Source organism: Somniosus microcephalus, chromosome 25 (assembly GCF_052327205.1).
Source record: "Somniosus microcephalus isolate GS21.2 chromosome 25, FLI_Smic_1.0, whole genome shotgun sequence".
NCBI classification, from domain to species: domain Eukaryota; kingdom Metazoa; phylum Chordata; class Chondrichthyes; order Squaliformes; family Somniosidae; genus Somniosus; species Somniosus microcephalus.
In genome coordinates, this window is record NC_141011.1 from 25,654,116 (window position 1) to 25,681,633 (window position 27,518).

General features: G+C 44.5%; 1 protein-coding gene across 4 annotated transcripts in view; it reads left to right on the forward strand.

Moving 5' to 3' along the window:
* The first annotated feature begins 6,013 nt into the window (after positions 1 to 6,013).
* The window catches only part of vps13d (vacuolar protein sorting 13 homolog D), a 260,231-nt gene continuing 238,726 nt past the window's right edge, over positions 6,014 to 27,518 (forward strand). For all 4 annotated transcript variants that reach the window (XM_085966919.1, XM_085966915.1, XM_085966916.1 and 1 more), the window contains exons 1-6: positions 6,014 to 6,256; positions 12,327 to 12,404; positions 12,806 to 12,996; positions 17,736 to 17,816; positions 25,347 to 25,463; positions 26,722 to 26,826. In XM_085966919.1, coding sequence (XP_085823045.1) covers positions 6,160 to 6,256; positions 12,327 to 12,404; positions 12,806 to 12,996; positions 17,736 to 17,816; positions 25,347 to 25,463; positions 26,722 to 26,826 — 669 coding nt within the window. In that variant the 5' untranslated portion in view covers positions 6,014 to 6,159. The remainder of the gene's footprint in view (positions 6,257 to 12,326; positions 12,405 to 12,805; positions 12,997 to 17,735; positions 17,817 to 25,346; positions 25,464 to 26,721; positions 26,827 to 27,518) is intronic.

The following is a 27,518-nucleotide window of genomic DNA, read 5'->3' on the forward strand; positions in this document are numbered from 1 at the left end:
GTCAGGCCCATAATACTCAACCTATCCATTAGAGGGCGCAGCATCATGCTCGCACCTCTCGAGGAAGCAAAAACCACAGCGGAAAATAACAAATTCAAGAAAAACTCCGGGAATTTTCTTCCTGACTTCTTAAAGCAATTGGCAAGCGCCAGGAAGCCCGTGTTACCCATGATGCATCACAACACAATTTTAAGCCAACCCCTCCCCCATTTTAAGTAACATTTGATGATCAAGGACCATAGAAACATAGAAGATAGGAGCAGGAGTAGGCCATTCGGCCCCTCGAGCCTGCTCCGCCATTCAATGAGATCATGGCTGATCATCCAAACTCAGTGCCCTGTCCCTGCCTTCTCCCCATATCCCTTGATCCCTTTAGCCAGAGCTTTAATACCTCAATAAAGCCACCTCTAGACTACCTTTTTTTCAATGCAAACATCCCTAGCGCTCAGTCTTTCCATAAAGCTTGGGGGCCCAATTCCATTTATCTATATCGTTTGATTAAAGCTTCTCTTTATTCCTTTCTTCCCCTCCCCTCCTAAAGGTGCTGATTGCCGAGGTCCCACGGGCACGGGCTCTCCCATGGTAACAGGGCCAAGAGACCACTCTTCATGTGTAAACCTCAACAGTGAGGTTCTGCCTGGCCCTTGCTAATTGCTTTAAGGAGTTGGGGAGGAAATTCCTGGAGTTTTCCTTGAATTTGTTATTTTCCGCTGTGTTTTTTCCCCCTCGAGAGGTACGAGCGGGTTGGGAGAGTGGGGCATGAAGTTGCGCCCTTTAATGGATAGGTTGAGTATTATCGGCCTGACGGTGACCATGGAGTGGGATGGGGAGTTAATCACAGCCGAGTTTGATCTTGTTCTCATCCGACATCTGCAAGCACAGATTTTCCGGCCGGAGTCACTGGATAATGATGAAGAGCAGGAATCCTGCCTGGTTTTTCCTCTCCTCGTCTAGGATACTGAAACCAATTGCAGTACCCTTTATGCTACACTGGCTAAGATCAGCTAACACAACATAAAACTAATGTTTTATTTAAACTCCTATTAACTGTCATTCCTTTGATGATGTTGAACCTGTGCATTGTGATATAATGGGACATTAGGTTGTGTTATAAATAATTAAATGTGAAATTCATGTTAACAAATCAACTGAGCTTCTCCCAATGGTAAATTACTGCTATTATACTGCATTTATAATTAAACTGATGATCTTAATGTAGTATGATGGCGGATGCTTCCTAATTATTGATGCCATTGTGTTGCTATGTTGTGAATGTTGTACTGATACAATATATTACATAGGATTACATCGGATATACGGCACAGAAACAGGCCATTCGGCCCAACCAGTCCATGCCAGTGTTTATGCTCCACTTGAACCTCCATTGTCTTTCCTCATCTAAATCTATCAGCATAACCCTCTATTCCCTTCTCCCTCATATGCTTGTCTAGCCTCCCCTTAAATGCATCTATACTATTCGCTTCAACCACTCCCTGTGGTAGCGAGTTCCACATTCTCACCACTCTCTGGGTAAAGAAGTTTCTTCTGAATTGCCTACTTGATTTCTTGGTGACAACTTATCTTGATGGCCTCTAGCTTTGCTCTTCCCCACAAGTGGAAACACTCTCTCTATCGAAACTTTCATAATTTTAAAGACCTCCATTAGGTCGACCCTCAGCCTTCTCTTTTCAAGACAAGTTGGTGTTCAGAGAGATTTGGGTGTCCTCATGCAAGAAACACAGAAAGCTAGCATGCAGCTACAGCAAGCAATGAGGAAGGAAAATGGCATATTGGCCTTTATTGCAAGGGGTTTGGAGTATAAGAGTAAGGAAGTCTTGCTACAATTGTACAGGGCCTTGGTGAGACCACACCTGGAGTACTGGGCACAGTTTTGGTCTCCTTATCTAAGGAAGGATATACTTGCCTTGGAGGCGGTGCAACAAAGGTTCACTCGATTGATTCCTGGGATGAGAGGGCTGTCCTATGAGGAGAGATTGAGTAGAATGGGCCTATACTTTCTGGAGTTTAGAAGAATGAGAGGTGACCTCATTGAAACATATAGGATTCTGAAGGGGATTGACAGGGTAGATGCTGGCGGTTGTTTCCCCTGGTTGGAATGTCTAGAACTAGGGGGCATAGTCTCAGGATAAGGGGTAGGTCATTTAAGACTGAGATGAGGAGGAATTTCTTCACTCAGAGGGTTGTGAATCTTTGGAATTCTCTGCCCCAGTGGGCTGTGAATGCTGAGTCTTTGAGTATATTCAAGGCTGAGATTGATAGATTTTTGGACTCTAGGGGAATCAAGGGATATGGAGATTGGGCGGGAAAGTGGAGTTGAGGTCGATGATCAGCCATGATCTTATTGAATGGCAGAGAAGCCTTGAGGGGCCGTATGGCCGACTCCTGCTCCTATTTCTTATGTTCTTAAAAGAGACCCAGCTGTTCATCCTTTCCTTTCCTGATAACCTCACATTTCTGGTAACACACTTGTAAATTTTTTTGCACCCTCTTCAGCTCCTCTATATCCTGTGTTTGGTATAAATTAGCAACTACTCTAGAGTACACTCCATATTAATTCATGTTGGATATATTCATGTGTATACGTAGCGTCACTAGTTTCACTCAGTGTTAGTTGGTCACCACTCTTGTCTCTGAGTCAGAAAATTGTGTGTTTAAGCCTCACTCTAGGACTTTAGTGTGTAATCTGGACTGACACACCTCAGCAATCTGCATTGTCTTATGTTAAATCGAAGTTGCCTGTTCGGGTGGATGTTAATTTTGTCACGATACAAAGAAGAACAGGGAGTTCTTGTAGTGTGTTGGCCAACGTTCTTCCCTCAAGCAATACCACCAAAACCAGGTAAACTGGTAATTTTTCTCATTCTTCATTGTGGGTTCTTGGTTTGTGCAAAGTAGTTGCTATGTTTACTTAGTAACAGTCACTACACTTCATTCAACGGAGGGAATTTTTGACTTCGTCCAATAGTGTAAAATGGGTGATTGCAAATTCGCAGCCCGTTTTACATCTCTCTCGATATTTATTTCCATTAAAATCAATCACCCGTTTAACACCATCGCATGATGTCATAATTACTCCTAACTATGCCACAGCACTTTGGAATGTCTCTAGAAGATGTATTAATGCAAGTCTTTCTTTTCTTATTTTGTTCAACATGGATTAGTAATTTAACATGTTTTTAAAAAAAAAATCTTATTGATGGTCTACCATGATTTCTTAATGGTTAAATGCACTGCCCAGTGTGGGACTGAGCCAGGAAGACAGGACGCTGGATCCCTGTGCTCAGTTAACTGATCTCAGCCAGAGTAGCAGTTGATGTGCAGTGCTGTAAGGGGTCTTGGTGTCTGGGGCTAAAGGGGGCAACAGTTGACAAGAATTGCCATTCCTCATCACAACCGAGTGACTCGTGCTGGAAAGTGTGGCTGTCATGTGTGCTGGAGGTGAAATTCCAGCATTTTATGTTTTTATATCCGTTTCCAGTATTTCCTTTTTAGCTCTACTGATTAGGGTTGCCAACTCTGATTGGACCATATTCCGGGAGGTTTTATCACATGACTTCCCGCCTCCAATCGCCCCACCCCATTGGTTGCCAGACACGTCAATTGGTCAATAATGGCGGCTACAATATCCACAATGCGCTGTGCTGCAGAAACTGCTCTGTCCATCGTGCAGCTTTACCACAGCATGCATGCGCCATGGCTACATTGTACGCTGGGCGCATTGCAGCCTCGCTATATGTTGAGTTCGGCTGGAGCAAAACATGTAAAAAAATGTCCCTCTGATTTTTCACCCGGTTTGCTTTTGGAGCATCCGGGAGATTCATCTTTATTTCTGAGAGATTCCCGGTCAATCCAGGAGGGTTGGTAATCCTACTACTGAATGTAATATTGCGATATATAAAAAGGGGCGGTTAGTGAACTATGTCTAGTGACGCATCGTGGGTAACCATGGCCTCCTGGAGCTTGTTTGATTACTTTAGGGAGCACCGGATAGAAATTTCAACCTATGTTATGTTCTTAAATCCTGGAGTGGTACTTCAGTCCACAACTTGCTGACTCATAGATGAAAGTGCTACCACTAAGCCAAGCTAACAAATTGGTTGAAGGAATGGCGATGCCTAGTTTTTGGATCTAATTGCTCGAAGGGGCATTGCAGCTCTACAGCTAACAAGGCACAAGACTGTGATAGATAGATAGATAGATAGATAGACAGACAGACAGATAGATAGATAGATAGATAGATAGACAGACAGATAGATAGATAGATAGATAGATAGACAGAGAGACAGACAGATAGATAGATAGATAGAGAGAGAGATAGATACATAGATAGGCAGAGAGATAGATAGATAGATAGATAGACAGAGAGATAGATACATAGATAGATAGATAGATAGATAGATAGATAGATAGATACAAATGCAAAATACTGCGGATGCTGGAAATCTGACATAAACAGAGAAAATGCAAGATATACTCAGCAGGTCAGGCAGCATCTGTGGAGAGAGAAACAGAGTTAACATTTCAGGTCGATGGCCTTTCATCAGAACTGGAAAAGGTTAGAGATTTTTTAAGCAAGCACAGAGGCAGGGAAAAGAGGGAGGGGAGGAAAGAACAAAAGGGAAGGTCTGTGATAGCATGGAGGACAGGAGGGATTCAATAACAAAAGGGATGATGGTGCAAGGCAAAACGGGTGGTATTGGGACAAGTAAAGAAACAAAGAATGGGTCTAGAGGAGGTGTAAATGGCAACAGCAGAACCATTACCAACACCTGCTGTCCGAAAAAATGGGAGCGGTGGTTATGATCTGAAATTGTTGAATGTGTCAGCCGTGGCTTAGTTGGTAGCACTCTTGCCTCTGAGTCGGGGATTGTGGGTTCAAGTCCCACCCCAGGGATCTGAGCACAAAGATCTAGACTGATACTCTAATGCAATACTGAGGGAGCGCTGCACTGTCAGAGGTGCTGCTTTTCGGATGAGATGTTAAACTGAGGCCCATCTGCTCTCTCAGGTGGACGCAGAAAATCCCATGGCACTATTTTGAAGAGCAGGGGCGTTACCCCCAGTGTCCTGGCCAATATTTATCCCTCAATCAACATCACTAAAACAGATTATCTGGTCATTATCACATTGCTGTTTGTGGGAGCTTGCTGTGCACAAATTGGCTGCTACATTTCCCACATTACAACAGTGACTACACTTCAAAAAGTACTTCATTGGCTGTAAAGCACTTTGGGGCATCCTGAGATCGTGAAAGGTGCTATATAAATGCAAGTCTTTCTTTTAACTCAATGTTGAGTCCAGAAGGTTGTAAAGTGCCTAATGGAAAAGATAGATAGATAATAAAAATAACAACAGAGAATGCTGGAAAAACTCAGCAGGTCAGGCAACATCCGTGGAGAGAAATTTGAGTTGACGTTTCGGGTTGAAACCCTTCTTCAAAACTGGAAAGAAAATAAAAAGATCGAAGGCAAAGCTGCGATCGAACAAAAGAAAAGGTGACAATAAAAGGTATTAGAAGCCAGATGAGATGGTAATGGGCCCGTGGAGACAAAAGGCAGCTGAGATTAGGTGTGAAGTGTACTGGCAGGATAAGGACAGCTGCCAGGTGAGAGAGAGAAACAAAAGGAAAGGGGCGGGGGGGGGGGAGGAGGACCCAAAACAAAGGGGTGGAAAAAATTTAAAGGAAAAAAGTAATAGAGGCCGAGGTTATGATCTGAAATTTGTGAAGTGTACTGGCAGGATAAGGACAGCTGCGTACGTTTACTACGTTACTGTCGCTATAGAAATGTGCGTTGTTGTTATAGACAGATTACTTTCCTTTACAAATATGGCCACCGTCTGTCTGCATGACCTTCTGCCTTCTTTACAAATATGGCGGCTGTAAGCTGCCACCTGGCGCCGCATGGAGTCGCTGCGGCGGGAGGAGCGCAGGTTAATTGTGCGACAGAGGCTCCAAGCGACGCGAGAGTTAGTGGGCAGAGTGCGCATGCTCGGACCGTCAGGTGCTGGGTCGGAGCCGTAGCTGGAGGGGTCACCGGATTCGGCCTTAGCAACGCCGCCGTCTGCCGGAGCCTGAGGCCGAGCCCAGCGCTCGCAGAGACACCGAGCAACACAGCGAGACCCCCGCCTAGCCTAGCCATGCTGGAGGGACTGGCAGCCTGGGTCCTCAACACTTATATTGGCAAATATGTAAATAACCTCAACACAGACCAGCTCTCCATTGCCCTGATGAAAGGTACTCAGAACATCAGCAACTTTAACCAGTGCTGCCCTGTCACTCGGGCAGCTCATCTCAGCTCTGTTGTGAATATTTAATTTAATACATATATTGCAGTAAAAAAGCTCAAATTTTAACATTAAGAAAACAGTTCTGATAGTCAGGCTGCTGTATTTTTATATACTTAATTATAACCGTTTGATTAGTGACTTTGGGTCACTCTGCTGCCTGTCTGTGTGCTTGTGCCTGCAAGAAGCTACTGCTTATTTTTTATATAAATAAAAAATTACCCTGTTCTTGTGACTTTCTCATCCTCTATCTGCTTTGCCCTTTTGAAAAACCTTTTTTTTAAACTGTGGATTGTTGCCCCTTGTTAACTGTTGCTCCTTCTCTGGTATTACTCTCATAATTTCCAGCTTGCTGAATTTCATGCAAGATCTTTAAAATTAGGTGAGAAAAAGAGAAGGGACTGACATGACCTTGGGGTTCAGGAGCAAATTTGATGTGTCTATTCTGACAAATATCACGACAAAGCAAACTTGCTGTGATCTGGTTCAAGCTGTTATATAGAGAATTGTGGATGTGATTATAAAGTGGTACTGTTTGTGTTGTACACTAGGATTTCAAAAAGCATAATGGTGAGTGTATGAAATTCTCATCCTATGCCCATTTGAACTGGATAATACTTAACAGTGCAACAGTAGATTTATTTCTTCCAAATTTTGGTTGTGTCTGGGAGAACATTTTGTGCTGTAAAGCAAGGAGAGAGAAAACGGAACTACAGGCCATTCCTGATATCAGTTGTCGGGAAAATGCTGGAATCCATTATTAAGGAAGTGGTAGTAACAAGGCACTTAGAATATCATGTGATCAGGCAGAGTCAGCATGGTTTTATGAAAGGCACGTCATGTTTAACGGATTTATTAGAATTTTTTGAGGATGTAACTAGCAGGGTAGATAAAGGGGAACCAGTGGATGTAATATATTTGGATGTTCAAAAGGCATTCGATAAGGTGCCACTTCAAAGGTTGCTATGCAAGATAAGGGCTCATGGGGTTGAGGGTAATCTATTAGCATGGATAGAGGATTGGTTAAAGGACAGAATAGGGATAAATGGGTCTTTTCTGCTTGGCAGGCTGTAACTAGTGGGGTGCTGCAAGGATCAGTGCTTGGGCCTCAGCTGTTTGCAATCTATATTAATGACTTAGCTGAAGGGACTGAGTGCAATGTATCCAAGTTTGCTGACGATACAAGCTAGGTGGGAAGGTAAGCTGTGAGGAGGAGACAAAGAGCCTGCAAAGGTATATAGACAGGTTAAATGAGTGGGCAATAAGGTGGCAGATGGAGTATAATGTTATTCACTTTGGTAGGAAGAATAGAAAAACAGAATAATGGTGAGAAACTATTAAATGTTGGTGTTCAGAGAGATTTAGGTGTCCTTGTGCAGGAAACACAAAGCTAGCCTGCAGGTACAGCAAGCGATTAGGAAGGCAAATGGCATGTGGGCCTTTATTGCAAGGGGGTTGGAGTATAAGAGTAAAGGAAGTCTTACTACAATTGTACAGGGCTTTGGTGAGACCAGACCTGGAGTACTGTGCACAGCTTTGGTCTCCATATCTGAGGAAGGACATACTTGCCTTAGAGGCGGTGCAACAAAGGTTCACTAGACTGATCCCTGTGATGAGAGGGTTGTCCTAATGAGGAGAGATTGAGTAGATTGGGCCTATACTCTCTGGAGTTTAGAAGAATGAGATACTGAGGGGGATTGACCAGGTAGATGCTGAGGTTGTTTTCCCTGGCTGGAGAGTCTCGAACTAGGGAGCATAGTCTCGGGATAAGGGGTTGGCCATTTAAGACTGAGATGAGGAGGAATTTCTTCATTCCGAGGGTTGTGTATCTTTGGAATTCTCTGCCCCAAAGGGCTGTCGTTGAGTATATTCAAGGCTGAGATCGATAGATTTTTGGACTGTCGGGGATCGGGCAGGAAAGTGGAGTTGAGGTCGAAGATTAACCATGATCTTTTTGAATGGCGGAGCAGGCTCGAGGGGCTGTATGGCCTACTCCTAATTCTTATGTAAAGCACTAGAGTGAAATGATGCTTGTTACCATCTGTTGCTGGTGGTGGAAGCAACTTGAGGTGATGAATTAATCATATCACAGACTGTTGAAGTACATCCTTTTTTTGATTGTGTTAGTAGCAGTATGCAAAATCTGCTTAGTGACAGCATTGGTAATTGTCACTGAAAACTTGAATTAGAAACTTTGTAATAATGCAATGCGGTATGTTCCCAAGCTCTGCCACTCAGGCAGAGTGGAAGGATTTGTGCTTTTCCCCTTCTGGGAGAGAGCAAAATTGGATAGGTATGATCCGTCTCGAATGCATATCCCATAACAGCTGAAAAATAGAATTCAAAACTAAATTTACTGCCCTGAAATCATTTCATAGCATCTATTATGTTTTATAACATATACTGTTTACATTTTGTGGAGGGAAAGGGATATTAGGAGGGTTGACCAAAAAGCTTGGTCAAAGAAATGGATTGTAAAGAGATTCTTAAAGGAGGGGAGAGGGAGAGGGAGAGGCTTGGAGTTTTAGACAGCTGACGGGTGAAGGGAGGGGAATGCCAGAGACAAAGAAACAGTTCAGGGTGAGGGGGAAGTTATTGGACTGGAGGAGATAATAGAGATAGGAAGGGGTGAGTCGTGAAGAGATTTAAACACGAGGAAGATGATTTTAAATTTGAGGCAATGTAGTACAGCAGGGACGGGGTGAGAGGGACTTAGTCTGGGAAAGGATATGGGCAGCACCGATTTGGATGAGGTGAAGTTTATGGAAGATGGAAGGTTGCCAAGCAGAACATTGGAATAGTCAAGTCTGGCAGTGACAAAGGTGTGGATGAGGGTTTCAGCAGCAGATGAGCTGAGGAAGACTGAAGGTGAGCAACATTATGGAGGTGGAAGTAGGCAGTCTTTGTGATGTAGACGCCCACATAAGGATTCCAACCTTGTGTCTGGAGAGAGTATTTTGAGTTTTGCAACACTATGATGACGTACTGGTGGGCAAAGTCTATTAATGGGATGGCCGCAGTTGGAGCACTTTGCTGGACTAAGAATATTACACAAGCATATTGGCACAGCATAGTGTATCGGCTTATGTGTGTGTGCTTTTTCTGCTGTGGCCTTGTTAAATAAGCCTAGTGTTTGTTCTTTATCACATTGGGAGCTAACCACTGTGAGGCTATCTTCCTATGTAAATGTTTTTATTCATCATGCATTCGTATCTACTTTTCTGAATTCTTATATGAAATAAATATATGAATAAATACAGTGGTAAATAGTTCAGGTGTGTTATATTGCTGATGGGAGTCTGAACTAATGTTTTCCTCCCTCATTGTGACGTGTTGAATTCATTGGGCCTGAATTTGCAGTTGGAGGCTTTCCCCGGGTGAATGCCCCCGAACCTACCTGATGGTCCCGGAGGTTCGTAGACTCGCGCTCCTAGGCATCTACGCGTATGTATGCGTAAAGGCCCACGTATCCCAGGGGCGCATGCGGTTCACAAGTGCCCCTGGGATCACGTGGGCCAGGCCAACCAATCAAAAAGGCGGATCCCTATGATGCTTATTGGGATACCATTTACATACGAAATCTCCATAAGCATGAATAGGAATCCCCTAAAAAACACACTTACATACCAGTTAAATAAAAATAAATAATTACATGTTCAAAATTAATTAAAATACAATTAAATTAAACATTTAAAACAAAAATTAAATTTTTTGAAAAATAAATTTAAATGTTTTAATAGGGCTAAAAGTAACATAACTCATTTTAAAGTTTTTTATGTTTAATTAATTTTTTTTTTAATGTAATATTTATTTAAACTCTTATGCTGGTAAAAGAAGGCCCTTTGCCTGCTTTTACCAGACGTAAGAGTTTCACGGGCATTCGCTGGGCAGGCATTGGATAAATAGCCCAAGTCTCCGCCAGCGAATGTCCATTTCCCGGGGATGCGGTGGATCTGTCAAGCTGAAACTTGACAGATCGCAAGTTCTGGGTTTTCGTGCATGTGAACTTGCGGGACACTTACGGTGCACACATGATCACAGGCCCCGGAAAATCCGGGCCAATGTGTTTACATTTATTTTCCACCTAACTCCTGTTCTATCTGCTTTAAGGGTGCAGGTTTCTCACTGAATTCATGTGAATATCTAGTTTATGCTGAGACGTGGTGCTGTAATCAACAATCGGACGCACATTGTCAGATTATTGGATCTGCCCTGTTTATATTTGCAGACAGCTCCAAGCCCACATTTGTCTCCTTTGAACTCAGTTTGCCGTGTGCGCACACATTGCATGCTCATGTGTAGACAATGTAAAATGGTTCCAAGTCCAGCTTCTGTGCTGCGTACTGTGCTGCTTGTTGACAAGTAGAACCTGAGCTGGATAGTATTATGTTTCATGACTGAGAGAGATACTGGAAACAGGATATTTATATATGGAATCCTAATCCAAGCATAAAATATACTCCAGTTTATATTTTCTAAACGCTATTCCATTTTCTGCAGGTATTACTATCTGCGTGTTGCGTGCAGGGCAGGCAGTTGTTACACTGCTGGCTCCTGTGTCACACTCTGCCCAGGGACCAGAGTTCTGAATACAACTTGAGCTATAATGATAGGTGAGAGGCAAGAGGAATGCTGGATCTCCGTTACCAGTAAAAATACTGAAAATAAAGTTTAAAAAAGTTTCAGAGCAATTATACTACACATGGTGTAATCCAAGCAGTGTGAGATTATCTCCTGGAGGTTATTGTGTTTCTCCGGCCATAATGCAAGTATGGGAATGTGGTGATATGGTGCTGGACTAGAAACCCAGTGGTTGTAAAAAAAAAAAAAAAAGTCCAAATTCCATCATGGCAAATTGAATTCAGTCAAACTCTCCAGCCTATGTGTATTAAATATGGCAACTGTTCGAGGGGGAAAAAAGCACCAGTCATCCTCCCTTGAAGTCAGCTGGAATAGGGAACTTGCTGAGGGATGGGGAGATTTCAACAACATTGCATTTATATAGCTCCTTTAATGTAGCAAAACATCCCACAGTGCTTTACAGGGGAGTTACCAGAATAAATTTAACCCGAGTCACAGAGATATTCGGACAGGTGACCAATAGCTTGATCAGAGAGAGAGGTTTTAAGGAGCGTCTTAAAGGATGCGAGAGAGAGAGAGGTAAAGAGGCAGAGAAATTTAGGCAGGGATTTCCAAAGCTTAGGGCCTAGGCAGCAGAAGGCACGGCCGTCAGTGGTGGAGCGATGGAAATTAGGGATGTGAAAGAGGCCAGAATACGAGAGAATACCCATCGTACCCACCATTGGTACACCGTGTCAGCTAATGTGCTGCTATGTTGGTGAAATATTCCAAGTGGCTCATGGTACAAATGCTTGCCCTTTGGCTGCTTGTTTCAGTAGCATTTTCCTCCAATTTTCTTCCCTCTTTTGAAGGTGCTGATTTATGGGTATTATTTTGATCTTATGAGAAACAATAGGAAATATGTAAATCTTGCTGTGAAAATCATAGTCTGTTCGTTCATATAATATACTTATAAACTAAACCAGTTTGTTGGTTTACAGTTGGCCTCTCTCACCAGAGTGCATCTGGTGGCATGTTCAAGGTCACAGTATCCAGTACCCACAATGAGGGGCTCTTATTGTTGTGGCCCCTGGGTCACACTAGTGTTTAACTAGATATTAGGTAGTGAAGGCATGGTCCAGATCGTAGAGGGTCTGCTTACGGGAATGACTTGTGACCCTGAATCCAAGAGAATATCTAATGGAAACCCAAAATTTGTCGTAATGTGGTTAATAGAAATGTTGTACTGATGTAGTGGGTATGCTTTTCTCAGTTTGGGATTTGAGGCACATTGTTGGGGCAAAGCAAAGAGCTTTACTTCACACCTAACCAATATTTATCTGACCTGGCAGTGCTTGATGCAGACACTGAGGCAAAAGATGCACCCCTCATCTTAACAAGCACAAAACAGCTACTGTATAGAATAAGGTGGTATAACTTGTATTCTTGCTTCTGTGCAGGTGCTGTTGAATTGGAAAACCTCCCTCTGAAGAGAGATGCCCTCAAAGAGTTGGATTTACCTTTTGAGGTGAAAGCAGGTAAACAAAACTGCTCACCTTTTTCCTGCCGCTGCCATTGTCACATCTGCTACCGCTGATTAGTGAACCTCTGTGGTGTAGACATGTGGTTTCAGCTTTGTCTGTTATGTTGTGGAATTTTCTGGTATGGAGATAAGAAAATGAATATTGGTTAATTGAATAAATGTACTGATTAAAGGGAAAGTAAGGCTGGGGAGAACTCTGCTCAAGGTGCTTCCCTATTGTCCTTTGAAAAAGATAGAGATGAGTGCTCACTGAAGTTTTCTTTTAAAGATACCAATTTGCCCACATCCAGCTTTGGATTTTATAGGTTAAGTGCCAGGCTTGCCAGCGAAGCCCCCATCCCAAGAATGAATTAAAAAAATAAGATCCATATGTAAAGCATATATACAATTTTTCAGGTTTTATTGGGAAGATAACGCTACAGATACCATTCTACCGGCCTCACGTGGAACCGTGGGTAATATCCATCTCTAGACTCCATCTGATTGGAGCACCGATTAAACAGTCTGAGTTTGATGAAGAGACAGAACGTTCACTGGACAGAGAGAGAAAGTCTGCACTGCTGAATGCTCTGGAGGCTAAATGGAAGGTTGGTGTGAACTAGCTGTAATTTAAAGTCACTTAACGTGAGCTACAATATGACAGGATATTTTTCTAGGAAAGTCCCTGCTGAGGCTGATGAGTTTCCATGTGAAGCTTAAGTTAAGCTTTGGCTCATCAAATCTTTGACTGTTTGGTGTGGCTTTAACACTGGTATGCAATTTGATAACTGCACTGTTGATCTCAATTCTTTTTCTTGGCTTTGATTTTGCTTTACAAATTTTTTTTTCGGGGGGGGGGGGGGAGGTTTTAGGGGTATTCTGGTAAATTCCCCATTCCAATTTTTGTATTTTCATATGCTGGGCCTGATGCCCAAAGCTGAGAAGGAGAGCCCCTCATCTATCTTGCTTCCAGAGCTTCCCCTCGCTGGCCCAACCCTCCTTGCTTCTCATGTCCGAGGGTGAATTGGAGGGTTCTTGGGAAAGCTTGTTCCTTGACTGAGAAGTGTTAGGAGGAGAACATTCTAAAATGGCATAACAAACATCGCTGTAGCATGTTTATACTGACGTGAACATACAAAAACAAGGAACAGGAAATGACCATCTGGTCCAACGAGTCTGTCAAGTACTGTTGTGGTGTGACTTCTACACACCACCACCCTCCTCTGCCCCCACTCACACCATGTCTTAGGAGATGTAAAAAAAAACTTCAGGCCAATTTAGGAAAAAAACTGTGGGAAATTCCTCTCTGACCCCTGAAGGTGATTAAATGAGTTGCAGGAAACCACTGTGACATACCCAATGCTCACCTACCTTCTATATGCAGCCATACTCAAGAACTTGTCCTGCTCACTTCTGAATGCTTGCAGCGAATCCGCACTCACTGCATTGTTTTCAGAAGTGAAAAGAAGTAGTGCCTAACATCTAACCTAGTTCTTTAGCTTATGTAATTTACATCTAGCTCGTATAGCCTATCCACACGGACCAAGTCTAATCCTTTTGTTATTTTAAAGACCTCAATCAGATCTCCTCTTAGTCTATGTTTTTCTAGAGTAAAAGTCCCAGCTCAGCCTATTGTGGTAACTGAGGGCCTTTAAATTAGGTGTCAATTTAGTGGCCTTCCTCTGAACATTTTCCAGGGCCTCTATCACCCATCATGTGAGGGGACCAAAACCGGGCACTGTATTCTAGATGAGGCCTGACCAAGGCCTTGTAAGGAGACACAACAGTATTGTATTTCATCATCATGGCAAAATGTCCTAACCCTCATCACTTTTATAATAGCCCCATGACACTGGTCATGGACCTTCAATAATTCATGCACTATAACATCCAGATCCTTCTGCTCAATGGCTCTAAGAACACAACACTGCAGGGTGTACACATGCTTGGCATTGTCCCTACCCAAGAGCATAACCCTACTCTCATCTGTGTAAAAAGACTTCAGCCAGATACGTGCCGATTCCCCCCAGTGCATCTAGATCTGCCTGTAGTCTATTTTTACCATAAGTACCTCACACCCGCACATACCTTTGTATCATCTATGAACTTGCGGCCAGTTCCCCCGATGCCTTCATCCAGATCGTTCATAAAGATGGTGAAGTGCAACGGCTTTAACACCGATCCTTCCAGGGCTCCATTAAGACTGGTTCTCACACGGAACCACTACCATTAATAAATACCTTCTGTCTACGAAAATGTAACCAATTACTTATCCAAGCCAAGATCAACCTCCTTTAGTAGCCTTTTGTGCGGCACCATGAATATCAAGCGATACAATGTCGACTGGGCTACCAGCACACACCAACCGAGTAACTTCTTCAAAAAATCCAACCAGTTGAGACAAGACATTCTTTTGCAGAAGCCGTATGATCATCGAATCACAGAATGACACAGCACAGAAGGCGGCCATTCGGCCCATTGTGCCTGTGCTGGCTCTTTGAAAGAGCTATCCGAATTATCCCATTCCCCTGCTCTTAATCCATAGCCCTGCAAATATTTCCCTTGAAGTAATTATCCAATTCCCTTTTCAAAGTTATTTTTGAATCTGCTTCCACCACCCTTTCAGGCAGTGCATTCCAGATCATAACAACTTGCTGCATAATGTTTTTCCCCCTCATGTCACCTCTGTTCTTTTGTCAATCACCTTAAATCTGTGTCCTCTGGTTATTGGCCCTTCTGCCACTGGAAACAGTTTCTCCTATTTGCTCTATCAAAACCATTCATGATTTTGAACACCTCTATCAAATCTCCTCTTTTTCTGCTCTAAGGAGAACAAGCCCAGCTTCTCCAGCCTCTTCACATAACTGAAGTCCCTCATCCCTGGTACCATTCTAGTAAATCTCTTCTGCACCCTCTCAAAGACCTTGACATCCCAGAGTGGTGGTGCCCAGAATTGAACACAATACTCAGCTGAGGCCTAACCAGTGTTTTATAAGGTTTAGTTTAACTTCCTTGATTTTGGACTCTATTACGCTATTAATAACGCCAAGGGTCCCTAATGTTTTTTTAACAGCCTTCTCAACTTGTCCTGCCACCTTCAAAGATTTGTGTGCATACACCCCCAGGTCTCTCTATTCCTGGATCCCTTTTAAAATTGTACCATTTAGTTTATATTGCCTCTCCTCATTCTTTCTACTAAAATGTATCACTTTGCACCTCCCTCCGTTAAATTTCATCCACCACGTGCCTGCCCATTTTACCAGTCTGTCTATATCCTTCTGAAGTCTGTTACTATCCTCCTCGTGTTTACTACATTTCCGAGTTCTGTATCATCTGCAAACTTTGAACTTGTGCCCCGTATAATTAAGTCCAGGTATATATATCAAAAAGACCAGTGGTCCTAATACTGACCCCTGGGGAACACCACCACAGGAAACTTTCGATTTACCGGCACCTAAATAACCGGAAATCTCGGTTAACTGGCAAAATTCAGGAGTAGGTTCAGGTAACTTTTATTACTTGCCTTCCTCCATCTGTTGCTGTACAAGGGTGTGGCTGCAGCTGTTGCTAAGCTACAGAGACGCTTGCAACTTGTGGCCATTGTTCTGAACCTGTTGCTAAGCAACAAGGTTTGTTGCTTTATGCGGAGCTCTCAGCTCTATCTTTTACTATAGCTTTCGGTTATCTGGAATTTTTGATGAACTGGCACCACGTCGGTCCTGTCCGTGCCGGATAAAAAAAAGTTTCCTGTATATACTTCCCTCCCGTCTGAAAACAACCATTCACCACTACTCTCTGCTTTCTTGTATCCATGCAGCCACTGCCCCTTTAATGCCATCGGCTTTATGTTATTCATATTGCTGTAAATTTTGGTGAGACTTTGCTATTGAAATTACACTGTGCGAAGATTATTGTACGAATGAACCCATAGTTCAATATTTTAACTGAGGAATTAACCTATTCAGATGGGTTAATGCTTCTGATAAAATTGCATACTAGAGAATTTTTACAAATGTGTTGAGCGCTCGTACCATAACCTCCACACAGCCAAACTTCAAAGCCTTTCTGTGCAAATTAAAAAGCAAAAAAAAAACCCATAATGTTTTTGAAGTCTGTAATCATAAAATTGTAGTATTCATGTAAATGTTACTTTATAAAATCCCTGGTGGAATCATGTAATTTAAATGCTAAATACTAAAATTGCATACATTGGTTTAGCATTCTATATCACTGTCTACATACATGTGTGTATATATAAAGAATGAAAGGTTTGATGAACTAAGCCTAAATTCACTGAAGCCGAGACAATTAAGCAAAGATCAAATAGAAGTATTCAAAATTTTGCAAGGATTTGAGAGGGTAAATCATGAAACATTATTTTTACTGGTCGGTGAATTGATAACAAGGAAGCATATAAAATAAAGGATTGTTGCAAACATGTAGGGAGCGGTCAGACATTATTGCAGTAAATTATTACAATATGAAATGCATTACCACAGATAGCTATTGAAGCTGAGTGAACAATGACATTTATGAGGGAATTAGATAAACACTTGAAGAGGAAAAATATTAAAGGGTGTGAGGAAAGGACAAGGAGATGGGATTAGAGTAAATACCTCCAATGTGGAGCTGACAATTGCACAGTCATCGAACAAGTGACCGCCTGGGATGAAATTTTAATGAATGTATATACTGTACTGTGTATAATGTACTTTCTCACTCTTGTGGGGACTTTTAAGTGTTATTTTTGGTTAGACCCATTGTTTTGGTTTCCATATTTAAGAAAAGATATACTTGCTCTCGAGGCGGTTCAGAGAAGGTTCACTCGGTTGATTCCGGAGATAAGGGGGTTGATGTATGAGGAAAGGTTGAGTAGGTTGGGCCTCTACTCATTGGAGTTCAGAAGAATGAGAGGCGATCTTATCGAAACATATAAGATTGTGAGGGGGCTTGATCGGGTGGATGCGGTGAGGATGTTTCCACTGATGGGTGAGACTAGAACTAGGGGGCATAATCTTAGAATAAGGGGCTGCCCTTTCAAAACTGAGATGAGGAGAAACTTCTTCACTCAGAGGGTAGTAAATCTATGGAATTTGCTACCCCAGAGAGCTGTGGAAACTGCAACATTAAATAAATTTAAAACGGAGATGCAGTTTCCTAGCTGATAAGGGAATAAGGGGTTACGGGGAGCGGGCAGGGAAGTGGACGTGAGTCTAGATTCGGATCAGCCATGATCCTATTGAATGGCGGAGCAGGCCCGAGGGGCCGTATGGCCTACTCCTGCTCCTATTTCTTATGTTCTTATGTTCCATACAGTTATTTAGAATCTAGGTTGAATTTTTTTCAGAGCAACCAGCAGCAGAAAGGGGAATCCTACTGGTACTCTGCCACTGCTTCCATGGTAACCAGAATTGTGGAAAATGTGGAGGTGAGTTGGAAAAACTGTAATTAAAATGGTCTTCACTTTTATGTAAAGTGTTAACCAAATTGCAACTTATGTTTTCAAAAACTATTTCTGCTCCATTGACTTTTGAAAATCTGACGTCATGCTAAAATATTGTATCTCTGCTCTTTTAAAGGGAAGGATGATGTGTGGGAAGTACTTTGTTGTTTCTCATTAATATGTATGAGTTTAAAAATACCTATTAAATTTAGAATCCTATATTCTGGTGTGGATTGATTTATAGCCCAGCTTTAGATCACAGTCTGTGTGGAGTTATTTCATCTCAGCAGGATTGATAGTAGGGCATTGTGATTGGCATCAGCTAACTTGTGTTTCTGTGTCTGATCATTTTTTTAATTTCTGTGTCTGATAATTATCCAGTGACTCCAGCTGGAAGGTGCTTTTTTATGTCTGTTGAGTGAGAACAGGATTGAGCTTGGCTGTGATGCCTGTGACAGATCAGGATCAATTCAAAATAAATGATCTATTTTATCTTTTTATATGAATTCATAGCTAGGCCAAGTAGTGTGAGCAATTTTAAACTGGGCTTTTTTTAGCAGCACTTTGAAGAGTGCTTTATTTATGTGTAGGGACAGTGAGGAATACAGAAACCTATCGAGTACAAGTGCCAGTTTAATGGGGAGGTGTCACAGCTCTGTTTATATTGACTGGCTGCAAACAGTCCTATGTCAGTGCAGAATGGTTTGATAATTTTTTCAATGTGTGAGTTTGCCGCTGCAAGGAAGCATCAGAGCCATTATCTGTAACGGCTGTCACACCAGTAAAGCCCTTGTCTATTGAGAAAATGTAGCTTTGTCTGAGTTGTAGGAAGATGCTTGAGATCAAGGAGGGAAAATTGGCTCGCGCCCCCTCGTGCTACTTTTAACGCCCTGAAAAAGTTAGCACCCCTGCGCCGGAAATTCAATGGTAGCGCCCCAAGCAAGAGGCCGGGCGCTACTGGAAGCGCTCCCCCTCCCTCTTTGGGTGCTCCCATTGAATATCGCGGTGCTACGTGCAGCAGCGCCATGCGCGCCGGCACATAGTGCCACGGTACTGCAGGCCTTCCTCCCCTGATTAAAGGGGAGGGGCCTAGCGCAGCGTGCACTGAGGCCCTGCTGGCCCACCAGGGAGCGGGGTGCCAGCAGAAGAGCCCAGCACTCGAGAGAAGTGCCGGGCTGACGGATAGCAGCAGGCACCCTGCGGGAGGAGGGCAGAGGGGGCAGGTGCTGGCAGGCAGCCCTAAAAAAAAAAAAGGCCACCCAACACCTGCCCTTTAATTATTGCTGCCCCGGCCAAAAAAAGTCCCCCCCCCGACCCTGTCTGACATAGCGTCCGGCGGTAGGTCAGGGGGCGCGAGCCAAGTTTGTGGCCAGGGCGCTGCGCATGGTGATGACGTCATCCCCGTGGGGCGCTACCGGCTTCTGCTGCCGCTAACCACCTGCTGAATTTCGTGGAAGGCATTAGCGGCGCCACGCCCAGGCACTAGTTGCTTTGCGCTCGGGGGCGCTAAAGGGAGGTGCCAAGCAACCAAATTTCCCCCCCCCCCAAGTACTTTAGGGAAATGTTTTTGATGTCTGTCTTGATTGTCAGTCAAACCAGATATAAATGCTGCAGCCTTTGGCCATTCAGTAGCTCAAATGGTTCATCAATTTTCTGGGTCACAGCAGTGAGCTGGAACTTCATGGCGCTCCAAGTCCATGTGCTCCATATAACCACAGTTAACAAATTATAATAAAAGGACTCTTAAGAATCATGAAACTATTTATTTTGTTGCACCCAGAGCACATACTAATGTATCTGTGTAAGTTAATTAATGTATTGCTATCTAATCTTCTGATTTTGTTTTGTTTCTGTATAATTTTATATGTGACTGTAAGGGGGAAAAGTTCGGTTGGCTTGCGCCTCCCGTTAGTGCCCTAAGAGGGCGCTAATGGGGCGCAAAGCAACTAGCGCTCGGGCGCGGTGATGTTTGCGCCGCTCGCAAAATTGAGTAGAGTTTTTGCGGCGGCACAACAGTTTACCGCCCCAATCTCCTGCGCCCGCAGATTGTGACGTCAGTCGAGCGTGCAACGCCCTGGTGGCGCCCCGGACTGGATATGGAGTGGTGCCCCCCTCCTTTCCGCCTGGCGCAAGCAACGACAGGGAGACTGGAATGTTTCCCAGTCAGTGGGGGGCTGTGCTATTTAAAGGTGGCCTCTTCCTGGCTTTTTCTGTGGTAGACATTTTTGCACCACTCATTCTGACAGAGAGAAATAGAGAGACTTCTGCATAGAGTCAGCGCTGTGTGAAGTAGTTTTGGCTACTGAGCATCACTTTGCAGGTACTTTTTAATTTGACCTTCATTACTTCGATTGCCAAGAGACTATGGGGGCTGCACTGATTCGGGGCATCGTCCTGCGCCTGCAGAATCAGAGGCAACAGAGACGCAGAGAGAGAATGGCAATCATGGCCTCTGCACAGGAGACCTTACCCTCCCAGGGTATTCTGGGAGCAATCCTCCTATATTAATTTGTCTGAGGAGCAGTGTTTGCGCAGGCTGCGCTTCAGCAAGGAGGTGGTCACTGAGCACTGCCACCTGCTACAGCCAGATCGGCAGCCTCTACTGAGGACCAGGACGTCTCTGTCGGTGGCTGTGAAGGTCACAGTGGCTCTGAACTTTTATGCCACTGGCTCCTTTCAAGCAGCTACTGGGGACATCGCCAATATTTCCCAATTCGCGGTCCATTGCTGTATCCGTCAGGTCACAAATGCTCTCTATAAAAGGAGATGCCAGTACATCTGTTTCCCGATGACCCGGGCCAAACAACATGAACGCGCATTGGGCTTTGCGAGGATAGCGGGCTTCCCCATGGTGCAGGGCGCCATTGACTACATGCATGTGGCATTGCGGGCACCGCATGAGAATGCAGAGGTTTTCCGAAACCGCAAGGGGTTCCACTCCTTAAACGTCCAGTTGGTCTGTGACCACAGACAGCTCAGACTCGCTGTCAATGCCCGCTATCCTGGCAACAGCCACGATGCTTTCATCCTGTCTCGGACTGCTGTGCCAGAACTTTTCCAGGCACCGCATCAGCCAAGTGGTTGGCTCCTCGGGGACAAGGGTTATCCACTGTGCACCTGGCTGATGACACCCCTGCTGAGCTGCGGTACAATGAGAGCCATCTCGCCACCAGGAACATCATTGGGCCGACGATCGGCGTGCTCAAGCAACGGTTCCGCTGTCTGGACCACTCAGGAGGAGCCCTACAGTACTTGCCTGAGCGAGTCTCCCTCTTCATAGTTGTGTGCTGCATGCTACTTAACCCGGCAATCTTCAGGACCCAGCCAATGCCACCAGGCCTTGGAGCACCACCGGAGGAGGAAGAGGAGGAGGAGGAGGATGATCAGCAGCAGCACTAAGGCGGGAGGGAGGCCCACAATGTTGAAACTGCAAGGGCTGTCCGTCAATGGCTGATAAGCCGTTTCTAGGCCCCTACTGAGGAAATGGCTTCTGGCATGGAGAACAACATGAATGAAAGCAACCCGCAACCCCAAAGCCGGCCAAGGCAGCAATGATTCCAAAGGCCAAACCTGTACATTTTGAATGCAAAAACTTTTTTATTTCACAAACTGTGTGTGTCATTTCTTCATGACAAACTACAGTAATAGAAACAAACACAAAAAATCATTCATTAACATTACTGGTTCTCACAACCTGGAGATAATGTCCAAAACACTAAACAAAAGTTTGAACACGAACCTTGGCCTTTAATAAAAAATTTACCAACACTTCGGCACAGCTCCTACTTTTTGCCCTTCGAGGGTGACCTCCTTCGCTTGCGCACTTTCCCCCCCCCCCCCCCCCCCCCTTCCCACCCTACTGCTCCTCCGTAATGGGGCCCCAGTAGCTGCAGCAAGGCTGGTGGTAGGCTGCTGATTGTCAGACCCTGAGACTACAGATGCCCTTGAAGGATGGCCTCGACCAGCTCTGGGCCTGGAGGGCCCGGCTGCAGACTGCACCAACTCTGCATGGGCGGCAGCAGTCTGGGCTACAGGCGGGGGGAAGTGACAGTGGTGGCAACAGGAATGCTGTCATCTTGAGAGGACAGCAACCCCCTGCTCGACCGACACACTGGCACTCCCACGGGGCAGTGCCTCGGCATCCGGAGCAATCTGCTGGAGCACGGATTGCTGGCCTGCTGCGGCGCGGTGAGAGCCCCGGGAAATGTGTCCAAACCAGCGACAATGGCAGCAGTCAGTGCTTGCGTGGCCTCAATCTGAGTCTGCATGAGACCAGTCTGAGATGGGATCACGGCAGCCAGTGACTGAATTGCAGCACTAAGCATTAGCGTGGCATCAGCCTGTGCTACAGTGTAGTGCTCCACACTCCTTGCCAGTGCATCAATGCAATCGGGCACCCTTCCCACTGCACCCATGAGCTGAGTGTGCATGTCCACTGCCTGGGTGTTCATTTCAGCGATGAGCCGCTCCTCCTCTGCGTCCAGTGCAGCAGGACTCGCTGGCCTACTCTCCCTCTGGGGAGAAGGCCCCCGAGCTTCCCTAACCACATTGCGTTGCTGCAGCCCGCTGGGTCCCGGAGCTTCACCCTCATCAGACCCTACCCCCCTGCTCCCCTCCAGGGAAGATGTAGTCCCAGTGTGGGCATGGGATTCCTTTGGAGAGGGCGGCGCTGATGCTCCGGTTTCCTCTTCCCCCCCCCTCCCCCCTCGCCTGCGGCTTCGCTCCCACTGGCAGCTTCAGGGCCCGTCTCCTCTGCTGGTGAATCACTATCTGAAAGCAGGGAGGTACAAGAGTGGCTTTAGCATGAGGACGGGGGCAGTAAGGGAGGAAGGAGTGCAGCGATTTAGTAAGTTGGATTGAAAGTGTCAAAGGCCGGTGTTGTGAGGGACATGTGGAATGAGAGAGGAGAGAAAGCTGATGACCTTACCATTGCTGTCCCGAACGGGGTCGGCCTCTCCAGGGGCGACGGGACCGATCACCAGGCTTGCCACAATCCTGTGCACGCGCGCCTCAAGATCGCTGAGGGGTTGCAGCTGAGGCGGCCCTCCACCCGTCTGTTGCTGCGGTCTCCTATTATGAGATAGCTTGGCCTGCAAGAAAAAGGATGGCGTCTGAGTAAATATACAGCCATGGTCTTGCCTGATGTGCCTTCCATAATTGAATAGCCCTTACTGTATGCAAGGTGTGGAATGTGTGTGTGTGTTTCATGAGAGGGCCATAGGTGTTGGATGAGTGTTGGGCATTGGGGTTTTAAGACCAGCTGGCCAAAGAGTGAGGTTGAAATGGAGAGGTATTGAAGAAAAGCCACTCACCCTGACGACCTGAGTGAGGTCGTTGAACTGTTTGCGACATTGAGTATGGGTCCTGGTCACCATGCTCCAGGATGAGACGTGCTGAGCTACCTCCCTCCACACTATTCTGTAGTTGTGCGGCAAAGGCCTCCTGCCACTCTCGGAAGAGTATAGATCTTCTGCGCGGCAACCAGAGTCTCCAAGGCCCGCTCGCTGAAGCGCTGAGCTCGTTCTCTCACCCTCTCCGTAGTCCTTGGCTGGAAAATGTAATCACAGATCTCTCCAGGCCGAGATTCGAGGCTCCAATGAGCAGGGTGTGGCTGGAGAGCAAGATCGACCCTCCCCTTTAAGTGGTGGCCAGCAGCAGTGTGTCTGTGTTCCATCGCTAACTGACATCACCTGCGCTGCGCTCTGAGTTAGTGCCTCGCTCCTCGGCCTTTGCACCTTAAGAGAGGTGTGTAGCGCCTGATTTATCGCTCCAATCAACTCCGGGGGGCGATAAAAGCCAAGTTTGCAGTCGGAGGCGATAATTAGCGCCAGGCGCTAAACTTTGCGCACGGCCGATAATTGCACCCCAAACGAGGCGATACCGAATTTCTCCCCCTAAATGTTTTATTGTGTTTAGCCTAAATGCTATAGTCTGTCAATATAATGAAGTTTGATTCCTTGCTATTTCAAGTGTTTACCCCAATGGTAAGGGTTCATTGCTCACCTGTTGCCCACTGATATTTTGCATATAAAATCATGTTTCAGTTCAAAGGAAGTATGTGCTTGCTTGCGGACTTTTGCAGATAACTCAAACAAAGGGAAGTAGCTAAAAAAAAATGCTTTCCACGGTCTAGTATTTGTTGACGCTCACTATCCAAGTTAATTTGAAGAATGGCTACTTGGATGAGCTACTGGAAGTGGCTAGTGCCTGTGGAACTGTACCCTAGAAATAGTACCTTCAGGAGAGGAAGGGGAAAAATTGCGGGTGGAAGATGGGATCCTTCTAACTGTTAGCAGTAATCTTGAGGCAGAAATTCCGGTCCCTACAGGTGTGTACGCGCTGTGTACTCACCCGTAGGGCCAACGGAAATGCCGCTTTTAGGCATGCACTGTGCATGCGCTGGAAACCGGCATTTCCGATCTGTCAAGAAAGCTCTCGACAGATCCTCCGGCTGCCCTGGAGCAGGGCCTTTGCGGGTGGAGAGTTCCGTTTTTTGGAGACCCTCCGCCCGCAGAAAACACTTACAATTCTTGCGCCTGGTAAAAGCAGCGTAAGGCCTGCTTTTACCAGGATAAGAGTTGAAAAAAGTTTTAAAAATATTTCCACTGATTTATCATTTAAAAATACTTTAAAGAAAGGTAAGTTTATTTTTAGCCCCGTTAAAAACTAAAATTTTTGTTTAAAATACTTAATTTATGTAATTTAAAGTCATTTTAAAAATGTGATTTAAAAAAAAATGTATTTGAAGTTTTACTATGTTTTTGAGGGTAATCTCTATTCATATATTTGACAGGTCTTCCTGTCAAATGTATGAAGGGAGATTCCCTTCTCTGATTGGCTCCCCATGGCCCACGTGATCCCAGGGACGCTGCGAACTACCTGCACCTCTGGGATACGTGGGCCCTGCGCACTGGCAGTTTGGAGAGGCCCAGCAACGGAACTCTGCGCCTCCCGGGAGCCCTCTGGTCCGGGCACAGATTTTTCCAGATCGCAGCCTACCGCCCGCGGGAGGCCTGCGATCGTAATTTCTGGGCCATTAGCACCTGAAGTTTTAGGTTGGGTCGAGGTTGTTGGGCACACTGAGCTGATTAATGTTTGTCATTGCTTCTGTGAGCTGAGTGTCTGGTTCCATTGAGTGGAATCACCACTAAAACCCCCGTATTATTCTCCTGTGTTGTTTTAAGTAGACTGCTAATTTATTTTATATTACGTATTGTGTAAAAATGTAGCATTAAGACTGTATGCAATAATGTAACAAATCGGTAATGTATTTTTGGATGCCATTCAATCATAGGTGATTATTGCATGTTTGTATCTGAATTGGCTTTGACTGCAGTGCAAGAAAGAACTTGCTTTGATACAGCACAGTTCACATACTCAGGACTTTAAAGGCAACGATTTACTTAAGTGTAAAGGTTGTTTAGGCATAATTCTAAAGGGACTTAATTTCAGTAAGATTTTAGACCTGAAAAGTAAAATGGATATTGAGTCTGAGGTTTTTTTTCCCCCATGTAGCTGAAGGTTCGAGATGTCCATTTGCGTTTCGAAGATGACATGACTAATCCTGAACATCCATTTGCATTTGGCATCTGTATCAAGAGTGTGTCTGTGCAGAATGCAGAGGACGAGCTGGTAAGTTCCACATTGAGGCAGTGAATGGCAGCATTTATGCTGCATGTGTTAATTTCAAACACAGCTCCAGTGCAATGAACCATGTATGCTGCAGGCCATGCTGTAAGTAGGTGGAAGTTAAATCTGAATGGACTATATAAATACAGTCCCCATAACCTGTTTAATTTTCACATCTGTTCTTAATGAACATTTTTGTTAATAGGAATTACTTTTCTAAGCTGGTCTAAAATTACTAATTTAGGATAAATACCTAGAAATGTTGAATTCAATATTTATCCAATCTGACCCAATCGCATACTAATGTATTAAGAAGTCATATCCACCTGCCAGATAAGTAACCATCAGATTTCTGTCTGTAGTGTAGGTATAAACAGAAGCAACCAACTGCAAATAATGTAGCTTTCTTGATAGCTAGCAGTTTCCAAGATTGCACATTGCTTCAGGTCTTTTGTCAACATAGGGACAGGAGTAGGCTATTTAGCCCCTCGAGCCAGTTCTGCTATTCAATGAGATCATGGCTGATCTGTGACCTAACTCCATATACCCACCCTTTCCCATATCCCTTAATACCTTTGGTTAACAAAAATCTATCAATCTCAGATTTAAAATTAAAAAGGCTGGATTTACACTGCACCCACTCTTGAGCTCAGAGTGGTTGAGAAGAGTTAAAGTGGGACCTGGCTGCCAAGTTATACTGTCACTTTCACGGTGCAAGGTAGCTTTGGATGTGCATTAATGTGAAAGTGGTGAAATCAATGGACCCATAGTAACACCATAAAGTTTACAAATTAAAAACTGGATAGACTTACTTCAGATGCAGACAGTGCTGTGCTTAGTGATATTCTATTGTCGAATATGTTATAATAGAACAAACCAAAAAAAATCCCAACCCTCAAAAATAGGGGCTATCTGTATTTTATTGGTTGATATTGGTTACAGGACTACCATACCATAATATGTTTGCTTTCGTAGTTATTCAAAGCCCTGTAATCAGTGGGGATCAGAGTATACGTAATGCAGCCTGAAAATCACTGGCAGAAGAAGACAGATCGCGCACTCGCGCATGCACCCAGTGTTTGTGGCACTTGATAAAAAGTTAATGAGGAACCTGCGTAATGTAGGAGATAGGGAATTGAAAAGGGATAAAATAGCCAATAGCAGTTCATTTAACAGGAATTTTCTGTTATCTAGAACTAAAATGATTTCCTGCAACATTAACACTGCTGCTTTACTTGATCACTTTTTTTTTACCCCTCAGGTTGAGAAGTCCATAAGAAAGAAGAGACTACAGATTGAGGATTTCAGTATTTATTGGGATGTGGACTGTGAGTTACTGGGGGACGTTCCTCCTGCTGAACTCCAGGTTTGAAGTTTATTTACTCAGAGTTTTAAAAATCACCCACAACTTTGAACTGCACACTGGCACCTCTTTAAAGGGCGAAGCATCACCGTCAGCAGAGGCGGATTAACAACAACAACTTGTATTTGTATAGCACCTTTAACGTAAAACATCCCAAGGCACTGCTCAGGAGTATTTTAAGACACAAAATTTGACACCGATCCACATAAGGATAAAGTAGGGCAGGTGACCAAAAGCTTGGTCAAAGAGGTAGGTTTTAAGGAGCATCTTAAAGGAGGAAAGAGAGGTAGTGAGGAGGAGAGGTTTAGGCAGGGAATTCTGTGGGGCCCATGGTCTGTGGAGACCAGGCGCCCCATGCAAATACGTTTCATTTAAGAGTATATTATGATTTGATTTGCTTCATTAACACAGTGTGTAAACATTCTACTACATGTTGGTGTTTTAATGAACGGGGGCTGGCGGGGGGGTGGGTGCTGAGGAACCCCGATTCTTAATCTGGCTCTGACCATCAGTGCCATTTTAAAATTCAGCTTTGAAGGGTTACCAGACTTTAAAATTCTGTTGGTTCAATCCCGTTCATTTTTATTGATTTAATTTTTAAAAATGTTATTGGAAGGGACGAGAAAGAGAACTGGTTTCAAGGCTGACTGTGGAGTGGCTGAATTATCAATGGAATTTGCCCTCATCTCAGGATG